The sequence below is a fragment of the Bos grunniens genome, chromosome 13 (assembly GCF_055505025.1).
Source record: "Bos grunniens cultivar Pamir isolate PY7600 chromosome 13, Bosgru_T2T1.0, whole genome shotgun sequence".
NCBI lineage: Eukaryota > Metazoa > Chordata > Mammalia > Artiodactyla > Bovidae > Bos > Bos grunniens.
Window position 1 is genome coordinate 71,617,490 of NC_141177.1, and position 12,643 is coordinate 71,630,132.

General features: G+C 37.9%; 1 protein-coding gene across 2 annotated transcripts in view; it reads right to left on the reverse strand.

The window, feature by feature from the left end:
- UPF2 (UPF2 regulator of nonsense mediated mRNA decay) overlaps positions 1 to 12,643 on the reverse strand; it is a 96,272-nt gene that overhangs the window by 38,781 nt on the left and 44,848 nt on the right. For both annotated transcript variants that reach the window (XM_086334921.1, XM_086334920.1), the window contains exons 10-11: positions 9,388 to 9,501; positions 5,686 to 5,802 (exon numbers count right to left, since the gene is read on the reverse strand). In XM_086334921.1, coding sequence (XP_086191047.1) covers positions 5,686 to 5,802; positions 9,388 to 9,501 — 231 coding nt within the window. The remainder of the gene's footprint in view (positions 1 to 5,685; positions 5,803 to 9,387; positions 9,502 to 12,643) is intronic.

The following is a 12,643-nucleotide window of genomic DNA, read 5'->3' on the forward strand; positions in this document are numbered from 1 at the left end:
ATGACAGTATGCAAAGGCAGTAAGATATGACACTGAAAGATGAAATCCCCAGGCCAGTAGGTGCCTAATATGCTACTGGAGAAGAGTGGAGAAAGAGCTCCAGAAAGAATAAGGAGACTGCATAGGAACCTGGAATCATAGGTCCATGAAAGAAGGTAAATTAAAAGTTGTCAAACAGGAGATGGCAAGAGTGAATATCAACATTTTAGGAATCAGTGAACTAAAATAGACTGGAATGGGCGAATTTAATTCAGATGACTATTGTATCTACTACTGTGGGCAAGAATCCCTTAGAAGAAATGGAGTAGCCCTCACAGTCAACAAGAGAATCTAAAATGCACTACTTGGGTACAATCTCAAAAATGACAGAATGATCTCTGTTCATTTCCAAGGCAAAGCATTCAATATCACGGTAATCCAAGTCTATGCCCCAACCAGTAATGCTGAAGAAGCTGAAGCTGAATGTTTCTATGAAGACCTACAAGACCTTCTAGAATTAACATCCATAAAAGGTGTCATTTTCATCACAGGGGACTGGAATGAAAAAGTAGGAAGTCAAGAGTCATGCAATACTCAAGGGCAAATTTGGCCTTGAGGAGTACAAAATGAAGCAGGGCAAAGGCTAACAGTTCTGCCAAGAGATCGCAATGGTCATAGCAAACACCCTCTTCTAACAACACAAGAGACGACTCTACACATGGACATCACCAGGTGGTCAATACTGAAATCAGACGGATTATATTCTTTGCAACCAAAGATGGAAAAGCTCTATATAGTCATGAAAAACAAGATCGGGAGCTGACTGTGGCTCAGATCATGAACGCTTTATTGGCAAATTCAGACTTAAATTGAATAAAGTAGGGTAAACCACTAGACCATTCAGGTATGACCTAAATCAAATCCCTTTGATTTAGATACAGTGGAAGTGACAAATGGATTCAAGGGTATAGATCGGTCTGATAGGCAGAGTGCCTGAAGAACTATGGATGGAGGTTCATGACACTGTACAGGAGGCAGTGATCAAGGCCATCCTCAGGAAAAAGAAATGCAATAAGGCAAAATGGTTGTCTGAGGAGACCTTAAAAATAGCTGAGAAAAGAAGAGAAGCTAAAGGCAAAGGAGAAAAGGATAGATATACCCATTTGAATGCAGAGTTCCAAAGAATAGGACGGAGAGATAAGAAAGCCTTCCTCAGTAATCAGTGCAAAGAAATAGAGGAAAACAACACAATGGGAAAGACTAGAGATCTCGTCAAGAAAATTAGAGACACCAAGGTACCATTTCATGCAAAGATGGGCGCAATAAAGGACAGAAATGGTATGGACCTAACAGAAGCAGAAGATACTAAGAAGAGGTGGTAAGAATACACAGAACAACAATACAAAAAAGATCTTCATGACCCAGATAATCACGATGGTGTGATCACTCACCTAGAGTCAGACATCCTGGAATGTGAAGTCAAGTGGGCCTTAGGAAGCATCACTACAAACAAGGCTAGTGGAGGTGATGGAATTCCAGTTGAGCTATTTCATATCCTAAATGATGATGCTGTGAAAGTGCTGCATTCAATATGCCAGCAAATTTGGAAAACTCAGCAGTGGCCACAGGACTGGAAAAGGTCAGTTTTCATTCCAATCCCAAAGAAGGGCAATGCCAAAGAATGTTCAAACTACTGCACAATTGCACTCATCTCACATGCTGGTAAAGTAATGCTCAAAATTCTCCAAGTCAGGCTTCAACAGTACATGAACCATGAACTTCCAGATGTTCAAGCTGGTTTTAGAAAAGGCAGAGGAACCAGAGATCTAATTGCCAACATCCACTGGATCATCAAAAAAGCAAGAGAATTCCAGAAAAACATCTACTTCTGCTCTACTGATGATGCCAAAGCCTCTGACTGTGTGGATCACAATAAACTGTGGAAAATTCTTCAAGAGATGGGAATACCAGACCACCTTACCTGCCTCCTGAGAAATCTGTATGCAGGTCAAGAAGCAACTGTTAGAACCAAACATGGAACAACAGAATGGTTCCAAACTGGGAAAGGAGTATGTCAAGGCTGTATATTGTCACCCTGCTTATTTACCTTATATGCAGAGTATATCATGTGAAATGCTGGGCTCAATGAAACACAAGCTGGAATCAAGATCGCCAGGAGAAATATCAATAACCTCAGATATGCAGATGATACCAGCCGTATGGCAGAAAGCAGAGAGAAACTAAAGAGCCTCTTGATGAAAGCGAAAGAGAAGCATGAAAAAGCTGGCTTAAACTAAACAGTCAAAAAACGAAGATCATGGCATCCAGTCTCATCATTTCATGGCAAATAGATGGGGAAACAATTGAAACAGTGACAGACTTTATTTTCTTGGGCTCCAAAATCACTGCAGATGGTGACTGCAGCCATGAAATTAAAAGACTCTTGCTCCTTGGAAGAAAAGTTACAATCAATCTAGACTGCATATAAAAAGCAGAGACACTACCTTGCCAACAAAAGTCTGTCTAGTCAAAGCTATGGTTTTCCAGTAGTCATGTATGGATGTGAGAGTTGGACTATAAAAAAAGCTGAGCACCAAAGAATTGATGCTTTTGAACTATGGTGTTGGAGAAGACTCTTGAAGAGTCCCTTGGACTACAATGAGATCAAAACATCCTGAGGGAAATCAGTCCTGAATATTCACTGGAAGGACTGATGCTGAAGCTGAAACTCCAATACTTTGGCCACCTGATGCAAAGAACTGACTCATTGGAAAAGACCCTGATGCTGGGAAAGATTGAAGGCATAAGGAGAAGGGGACGAGAGAGGATGAGATGGCTGGATGGCATCATCGACTCGATGGACATAGGTTTGAGCAAGCTCTGGGAGTTGGTGATGGACAGGGAAGCCTGGCGTGCTGCAGTCCATGGGTTCGCAAAGAATCGGACATGAGTGAGCGAGTGAACTGAACTGATAAGCACTGGTGTATTTCAAACCAAACTCACCCTCTCTTCCTTTCTTCTATTTTCTCATCTCTGTGACTGGCATCATCATCTGCTGGGATGGTCAAGATGGAATCTGGGGTCTTACCTTAGGGCACTTTCTCTTTCTCATTGTCTCATCACGTCTCACCAGTTCTACCTCGTAAAATTCTTCATACAGCCAGTTATCATTCCTCATCTTCCCACCCTTACCATTTCTTTTTTTCCTCTGTAAGATCTGAAAACAGCCATTTCACTGTTCTATCTACCTCCAGCCTCAGCCACCTCAATTATCTCTATACTGATCTTTCTAAAAAATTAAATCTGATCATACCTATCCTACCTGCTTACCATCCTTCAGTAGCTACTCACTACCATCAGGGGGGAGGGGGTATCAGTTTCTTAGCACAGCACTCAGACTCAGGGCGCTTTTTATAATCTAGGCTGTGTCTACCTCTCCAGTCTTATCTGCAGCCACTTAATTCAGTGTGTCTCTCTTCTCTGCCTTTGAGGTTCAGGTTAGTCTCTAAAATAAATACTATTTTTTCAGGAAACGTTTCTTGACATACCAAGACTAGATGAAGCACCTCTCCTATATAGACACATATTACCCTAGGCTGACCCACAGTATTAGATCACATTCCCCCTCTGTGTATTCCAATTGTCTAATTACTCATCTGAGTTATAAGACTATAAATTCCCTGAGGCCAGGGAGCATCTTTTTCACTTTTATATCCCAAGGGTTTGACAGAAGAGTCTGCACTCAACGAATACCAAGCATCTATTAGGGAAGATCCTTTCTGACTCATTAAGTCTAGCTTAAAGTACTCCCTCTATAAGTGCATAAGATCCTCTGCACACCTTTCCCTGTTAAAACATGTAGAATGCTACACTGGAATTAGCACTAGATAGGGACCACTTTAATGCCAACTATGTTTGTTCTTTGTACTAATCCCACCCAATCAGCAAGAACATCATCCCTGAAGTTCAGTGCCTGACATACAGGAGGAGCCCCCAAAATGTTATATGATAAATAAGGCTCTTATCCAGAAAGCAACACAATCAATGATAAGGCTGGCTGCTCTTGTTACAAGACAGGGGAAGATACACTGAGCCACGAAAGCCAGTCAAGCAAGGACTTTGGTTTGCAGCAATGGGATAAGCATCCATACCATGACTAGTAAACTTTCGCCAGCAAACAGTAAACATAGACAGTTCAGTATTACAAACAAAATACAGTCACTTTTAAAAGCTAATCTTTCTTGGCATCTCTATTACATTATAATATGTAGTGTCTCATTTAGCCATATGAGCTTGAGCCAAAGAGGAGGAAGAGTTTTTCCTATGTTAAAATAAAAATTTTAACTTGGAATGATTATTATTCATTTGAATAAGCCTAAAAAGAATGTGGAAATCAACTCCATATGATTTCACATTAATATTTTTGTCTACTAGACAAAATGTAAATGCTTGTCACATTAATATTTCTGTCTACTAGAAATAAATTACTATGTTTTTCCATTTTAAATACCATTGTCAGAGAAGTAATCAAGCTTATAACTAGATTCTAAAAAAATAACACACGTAGAGAAAAAGACACAATCAGCACTTCTATAAAACCGACACCGATGCAATGACATTCTATGTCCAGGGATTCCTAACTCAGTGCTCTCTTTGACACTAATTCTGATACCTCTCCCCCACCACACTGTCTCCCCTGTGAAGGCTCCAAGTGAATGCCTGCTGCTTAGTCACTTCAGTCGTGTCTGACTCTGCGAAACCCCAGAGACGGCAGCCCACCAGGCTCCCCCATCCCTGGGATTCTCCAGGCAAGAACACTGGAGTGGGTTGCCATTTCCTTCTCCAGAGCATGAAAGTGAAAAGTGAAAGTGAAGTCACTCAGTCGTGTCCGACTCAGCAACCCCACGGACTGCAGCCTACCAGGCTCCTCCGTCCATGGGATTTTCCAGGCAAGAGTACTGGAGTGGGGTGCCATTGCCTTCTCCGAGTGAATGCATGGATATTACCAATAAGCATAACTTAATTGCTTAATAAACTTGATTGCCATTTTGGCATGTAAATTAGCTTAAGAAATATCTTCTCCTCCAAGTTAATTTTTTAAGCTTGTTTTGTTTTTTAATTTTAAAAATTTAAGCTCCATCATTTATGTGGTTATGGCACAGTAACAATGTACCAACAATATTCAGAAAGATGGCTCTAAGTTTATCAAAAGTTATCTGGGGCTGAATTCAATCCCACTCTACAATAGTGTGAGCTACTACTACCACTACTACTACTAAGTCACTTCAGTCGTGTCCGACTCTGTGCGACCCCAGAGACAGCAGCCCACCAGGCTCCCCCGTCCCTGGGATTCTCCAGGCAAGAACACTGGAGTGGGTTGCCATTTCCTTCTCCAATGCATGAAAGTGAAAAGTGAAAGTGAACTCGCTCAGTCATGTATGACTCTTAGCGACCCCATGGACTGCAGCCTACCAGGCTCCTCCATCCATGGGATTTTCCAGGCAAGGGTACTGGAGTGGGGTGCCATCGCCTTCTCTGAGACAGCCAAATGAGAAAATTTCCTATAGCTCTTCAGGAATGGCTGGAGTTCTTGTTTAGGTAAAAATGTTTAAATGGTTGAGCAAGGTAACAGGCACTAGTCAAAACTTTTAACCCCTGGAGTAAATCAAGAACTTCAAGCTCTTGCTAGTATCCTCAAGCCCTTACCAAAAGTACACTGGTCCTCAGGTGAGATTCTGGAGATCTGAAAAGAAATCTTCCACATGTTTCCAGTAGGGTACATGCCATTTCAATATGGTGATGGGAAAAGTCTGATAGAAGCATCTGTAATAATAATAATGATAAAAACCAACAAAGACAACATTTCAATCCTATTAAAGAAAACATTACATACCTAATATGTGTAACACCTTAAAAATGTCACTATAAAAAAAAGAAAAGCTAAATGCAACATTTTAAATCAACTATACTTTGAACTAAAAAAAAAAAAAACTAGTCTACTTTAGATGTCAAGCTTTATCACAGAGTTATCTTTTGTGTTCAACCATAAAATTTTATCTAAAAACTTCAATATATTTAATGTTATTCCTTTTAGATAGATATGTGAAAATTTATTTATCAAAACTTATATTTATCAGGAGATGCTACATATTTAAATAAATGCCACATACAAATAGCTAACATTTTCTAAATATTTTCTGGTTTGGGTTTATATGACATTTACCTTTAAAATTTTGACAACAAAAGGCTTAGTACATGAAACTTACAACACATTACAACATTTTAGTATTTATCTCCCCAATATTTTTCTGTGCATATTTTCTAAACCAGATTTAGTCATATCACTTAATAATTTGGCTTGTATTTTGGCTAACATGAGTATTTTCCATGTCCTTATTTTTCCTTCTATGGTATAATTTAAAGGGTGCATTCAGTTCAGTTCAGTTCAGTCACTCAGTCGTGTCCAACTCTTTGCAACCCCATGAATCACAGCACACCAGGCCTCCCTGTCCATCACCACTCCCGGAGTTCACTCAAACTCATGTCCATCGAGTCGGTGATGCCATCCAGCCATCTCATCCTCTGTTGTCCCCTTCTCCTCCTGCCCCAATCCCCCCTAGCATCAGGGTCTTTTCCAATGAGTCAACTCTTTGCATGAGATGGCCAAGTATTGGAGTTTCAGCTTTAGCATCAGGCCTTCCAATGAACACCCAGGACTAATCTCCTTTAGGATGGACTGGTTGGATCTCCTTGCAGTCCAATGGACCCTCAAGAGTCTTCTCCAACACCACAGTTCAAAAGCATCAATTCTTCGGCACTCAGCTTTCTTCACAGTCCAACTCTCACATCCATACATGACTACTGGAAAAACCATAGCCTTGACTAGACGGACCTTTGTTGGCAAAGTAATGTCTCTGCTTTTCAACATGCTCTCTAGGCTGGTCATAACTTTCCTTCCAAGGAGTAAGCGTCTTTTAATTTCATGGCTGCAGTCACCATCTGCAGTGATTTTGGAGCCCAAAAAAATAAAGTCTGACACTGTTCCACAGTTTCCCCACTTATTTCCCATGAAGTGATGGGACCAGATGCCATGATCTTCGTTTTCTGAATGTTGAGCTTTAAGCCAACTTTTTCACTCTCCTCTTTCACTTTCATCAAGAGGCTTTTTAGTTCCTCTTCACTTTCTGCCATAAGGGTGGTATCATCTGCATATCTGAGGTTACTGATATTTCTCCCAGCAATCTTGATTCCAGCTTGTGCTTCTTCCAGCCCAGAGTTTCTCATGATGTACTCTGCACAGAAGTTCAATAAGCAGGGTGACAATATACAGCCTTGACTTCTTTTCCTATTTGGAACCAGTCTGTTGTTCCATGTCTAGTTCTAACTGTTGCTTCCTGACCTGCATACAAATTTCTCAAGAGGCAGGTCAGGTGGTCTTGTATTCCCATCTCTATCAGAATTTTCCACAGTTTATTGTGATCCACACAGTCAAAGGCTTTGGCATAGTCAATAAAGCGGAAATAGATGTTTTTCTGGAACTCTCTTGCTTTTTCCATGATCCAGCAGATGTTGGCAATTAGATCTCTGGTTCCTCTGCCTTTTCTAAAACCAGCTTGAACATCTGGAAGTTCACAGTTCATGTATTGCTGAAAACTGGCTTGGAGAATTTTGAGCATTACTTTATCCTGCTTATTGAACTTCTATGCAGAGTACATCATGAGAAACGCTGGGCTGGAAGAAACACAAGCTGGAATCAAGACTGCTGGGAGAAATATCAATAACCGCAGATATGCAGATGACACCACCCTTATGGGAGAAAGTGAAGAGGAACTAAAAAACCTCTTGATGAAAGTGAAAGAGGAGAGTGAAAAAGTTGGCTTAAAGCTCAACATTCAGAAAACGAAGATCATGGCATCTGGTCCCATCACTTCATGGGAAATAAGTGGGGAAACTGGAATAGTGTCAGACTTTATTTTTTTGGGCTCCAAAATCACTGCAGATGGTGACTGCAGCCATGAAATTAAAAGATGCTTACTACTTGGAAGGAAAGTTATGACCAGCCTAGAGAGCATGTTGAAAAGCAGAGACATTATTTTGCCAACAAAGGTCCGTCTAGTCAAGGCTATGGTTTTTCCAGTAGTCATGTATGGATGTGAGAGTTGGACTATAAAGAAAGTTGAGCGCCAAAGAATTGATGCTTTTGAACTGTGGTGTTGGAGAAGACTCTTGAGAGTCCCTTGGGCTGCAAGGAGATCCAACCAGTCCATTCTAAAAGAAATCAGTTCTGAATATTCATTGGAAGGAGTGATGCTGAAGCTGAAATTCCCAGTACTTTCGCCACCTGATGCAAAGAACTAACTCATTTGAAAAGATGATGCTGGGAAAGATTGAAGGCAGGAGGAGACAGGGACGACAGAGGATGAGATGGCTGGATGGCATCACTGACTCAATGGACATGAGTTTGAGTAGACTCCGGGAACTGGTGATGGACAGGGAATCCTGCAGTCCATGGGGTCGAAGAGTCGAACACAACTGAGCAACTGAACTGATGCTGTTATCAGCTTTACCACACATAACTAGTTAGTTACTAGTGAGTTTCTAGTTTGATTCCATAGTGGACAAAAAATTGTAACCTGAGTAATTTCCTTTTTTGTTTTTTAACTTGCTGAGACTTTCTGATTGATTTTGGTTCATTCATGTGCATTTGCAGGGACTGTAAATTCTGATTCTGTTGGATATACTGTCAATTAGACTAAGGTTAGTAACTACATTGTCCAATCTGGTACATACTTACTCACTTACTTGCCTGCCTATGCTTTCAGCTACTAAAAGGTGTTTTTCAGTCTTTCAGTATGACTGCAGATTTCTCTTTGTTGATTTTTGCTTCATGTATTTTGAAAATACATTATTGGATGCATACTGATTCAGGAAGCTAACACTATCTTTAGGAACTATGATTCTTTATTTCTAACAATGCTTTATGCCTTAAAGCCTACTTTGTCTGACAATAATGAAGCCAAGTGCTTTATCTTATTTTTTTAGTGCTTCCTTGGTATATTTCCCCCATCTTTTCATTTTAGGCTTTCTGGTGTTAATATTTTAAGGGCATCTTCCTTGTAGGCAGCATATAATGTTGTTTCAATCAAGTCTTATATTCTTAAGGCTTTTACTTAATATATTTTGTCCTTCTATACTACATGTGATTACTATTATAGCTGTATTTGAATCTACCATTTTATTATTGTTCTCTAGTTTGCTCATCTATTTATTGTTCCTTTTTACTTTTTTTGTTTTCCTATAGATTAATTAAATATTTCTTAATTGTATCATTTTCCAGCATTTATAAACTAAAGCATTAAAACTTTAGATTTATCTATTAAAAAATATTTCAAATGATTCAGCACTTACCTTTAAACAATGCAGTGTATCATTTTTTGTGAACATCTTAAACTTAGTGAGTTCTCCAATAAAACGAACAGTTTTGTTCTTTGTTTCAATATTGATCTGGTCCTTTTTTCGTACCTACAAATGAAAAGAAAAGAAACACTGCTTAACAGTCTGAAATCTGTGATAAGAACTGTTATTTTAATAAGATTGAATTCACTCAAGATATTTTCAATAAATTTGGGTATAGTTTCTTGCTATATTCAAATTATTCTAAGTTAAGACATAATTAGCTCCGTGGAACACCAGGGCCAGGACGTGCTTTCCAAAACAGTTTCATGGTCAAGTAATTTGGGGAAACAATGCATTTCATCAGCCTTAAGGAGGCTCTCAAACAAGAAACCTGTTTAACTTAATTCAATGTTCCTTACATTTCTTTGGCAACATAAAATATAAATCCCTCTTTTGAAATGTTAACAACTACTAGTTTGTTAAATTAATATTATAAGGAATATATGTTAGGAAATGCTCCTTTAAAAATAATAAATGCCTAAAGCTCACTTAAGCAGAAAATATTAAGTGTATTATAGTTATGAACTATATACATTTTTTTATTGTAAATGCATTAGTACAACAAAATTTTCACTACAATCGCTATTTTTTTTTTTTTTTAATCAACAGTCACAGTCATATACCAAAGCTCAAATCCTTTGCAAATATAAGCCCTGTACTCAGGCACACATTTCAAAAAATAATGAACATAACAAAATCCTATTACAACAGTACAATGTGAGCAGACACATCAAGATAACTGTAAATGGATTTAACCTCAGCATTATATTTTCATCAGAAAACCAAACCTGAAGTCTAGAAGACTTTTCTTTGAACAATAACAATAATATGGCAGTTCTTTGAAACAGTTTACTGTCCTTATTTTTCAGAATACTTCCTATTTGTTCCACACTAAGAAAGGAGTAAAATCTGTATCAATCTGATTTAATGGTTAAAACAACAAGAGAAGAACACAAAGCTGTCAAATGACTTGACCAAGGATCAGTACCAAAACCCCAATCTCCTAACTCATATTTGAGAATTTAACTGCTCAAGCACTTGCGGGGGTTCAAAATAAGTCTTAACCAGGATTTCCCTGGTGGTCCAGTGGTTAAGACTGTGTGTGTGTGTGTGTGTGTTCTAAGTGTGTGTGTGTTCTAAGTGTGTGTGTGTGTGTGTTCTACCCGGACAATGAGTGACAATCTTTTACGTAAGTATTAATCTTCTACATAGACAATTTACACTTAAATGGAATTCATCATCTTCCTTTTAAGGACCAACTTTTTGTAGCAAGCAAAAGTAGGTGTTTATAGACTTTTTAGATGTTCCGGGATAATTTTTGAACAAAAATTTGCTAGGTTTAATTTGTTAGGCTTAATTCCCAGCTCTAACACTTAACTGTTACTTAAATTTTATGCCTTAATTTTCTTATCTGTAAAATGGAACTAATCAAAGTAACCTGTATCATATAGGGTTGTGGGTATTAAATCAACTGATACATACAAAGCACAATCAATAGTGTAGTGACTGGGACCATAAAGAGTTCAATAAATGCTAGTCATTGTGAGTTTTATCCATATTTGTACATACATCACTAATACATGGGCACAAAATTAATGTTCACTGACTGAACAAATTAATGAAAATGCTTAATGTTTATATATACATTGTAGTGCCATGAAAGAATTAAGATGTGCAGTTCACAACACTTGAGCTCATGTGGTCGTTTTGTGCCATTTGGGAGTGAGGGTAGGTGTATATTATCCTGGACAATGCATATAAAACTCCCTGAACCTACTCACTCACTCGGAAAAATAAGGATAAAAACAAGGATGATGACAGTGGGTGGTAATGATGATAACTATACTTCACCTAATACTAAGCAACTAATGTCCAGGACAAAAGATTATACAAATGATGCTTACAAAGTGTTTTAAATGATACAGTAAAATGCTTCTGAGAAATAAAAAATGAAAAACTGTACTAAATATAAATTCATCCATGAAAAACTACAGAAGCAAAAAAGTAAAAAAAAAAAACAAACAACTAAAATATTAACAAAGTTTAAGTGATGAAATTATGAGATTGCCCCCCACTTTCTTCTTTATGTATTTTTGTATTTTCTAAATCATCCAGTCTGGGCATGTGTTTCTTTTACAATTAAAGAAATACAGAAATGGAAAAAGTAAAAAGAAGCATTTCAAAAATGATATACTGAAGCTGAATCTTTAAAGGGAGAAAGGCTGGGAAATACATACATATGCTTTTACAAAGCTCCTTAGGCGATTCTAGATGTACAAGCTCTGTGCTGTGCAGAATCACACAATTTTTAAAATTATTTTAATTGGAGTATAATTGCTTTACAACATTATGTTGATTTCTGCCATACATGAACCTCTCTCCCACCCCATATCATCCCTCTAGGTTGTCAGAGCACTGAGTTGAGCTCCCTGCAGTCATACAGCAAATTCCCACTGGCAATGCCACTCTCTCAGTTTGTCCCACCCTCTCCTTCCACTGCTGGCTCTACAAATCTTTTCTCTACATCTGTATCTCTACTGATGCCCTACAAATAGGTTCATCAGTACCATTTTTATAGATTCCACATTTATCATTAATATATGATATTTGTTTTTCACTTTATGACTTACTTCACTCTGTATAACAGGCTCTGGGTTCATCCACCTCACTAGAACTGACTCAAATTCGTAAGGGTCATACAATTTTAGGTATTACTGAGCATCATAGTTTCCAAAACACATAACAGTATATCATTCACAATTATTCTTACATATTATTGAAGTTAAGGTAGTACAATCTAACTAAAATGACAAGATTACAGACTTTTAAAATGAGGTATGAATTATCTCATTCCCTCATTTTCAATGGGGGAAAAAAAAAACAAGTTTTCAAAAGACTGTGACTGATAAAAAAGACTTATTCTGATTCATTTAATATTTTCTAATCTCATTTGCTGATTCTTTATGATCAAATGGTATGTCAAACACTTCTGCAAAAGTAACACAGGTGAATTAACAATGTAAAAATTTCTATATATTTTTAATTCGATAATGATCCCAGCCCCTCCGAAAAAAAAAAAGATTTTATTTATATAATCAAATGTAGCAAAAATGCTGCTTACAACTCATGCATTAGTGACAGCTAAAACCAAGATTAATCAAATAACTAGATTCATATAATGAGTTAAAATCTCTTCAGCTATGTCAAC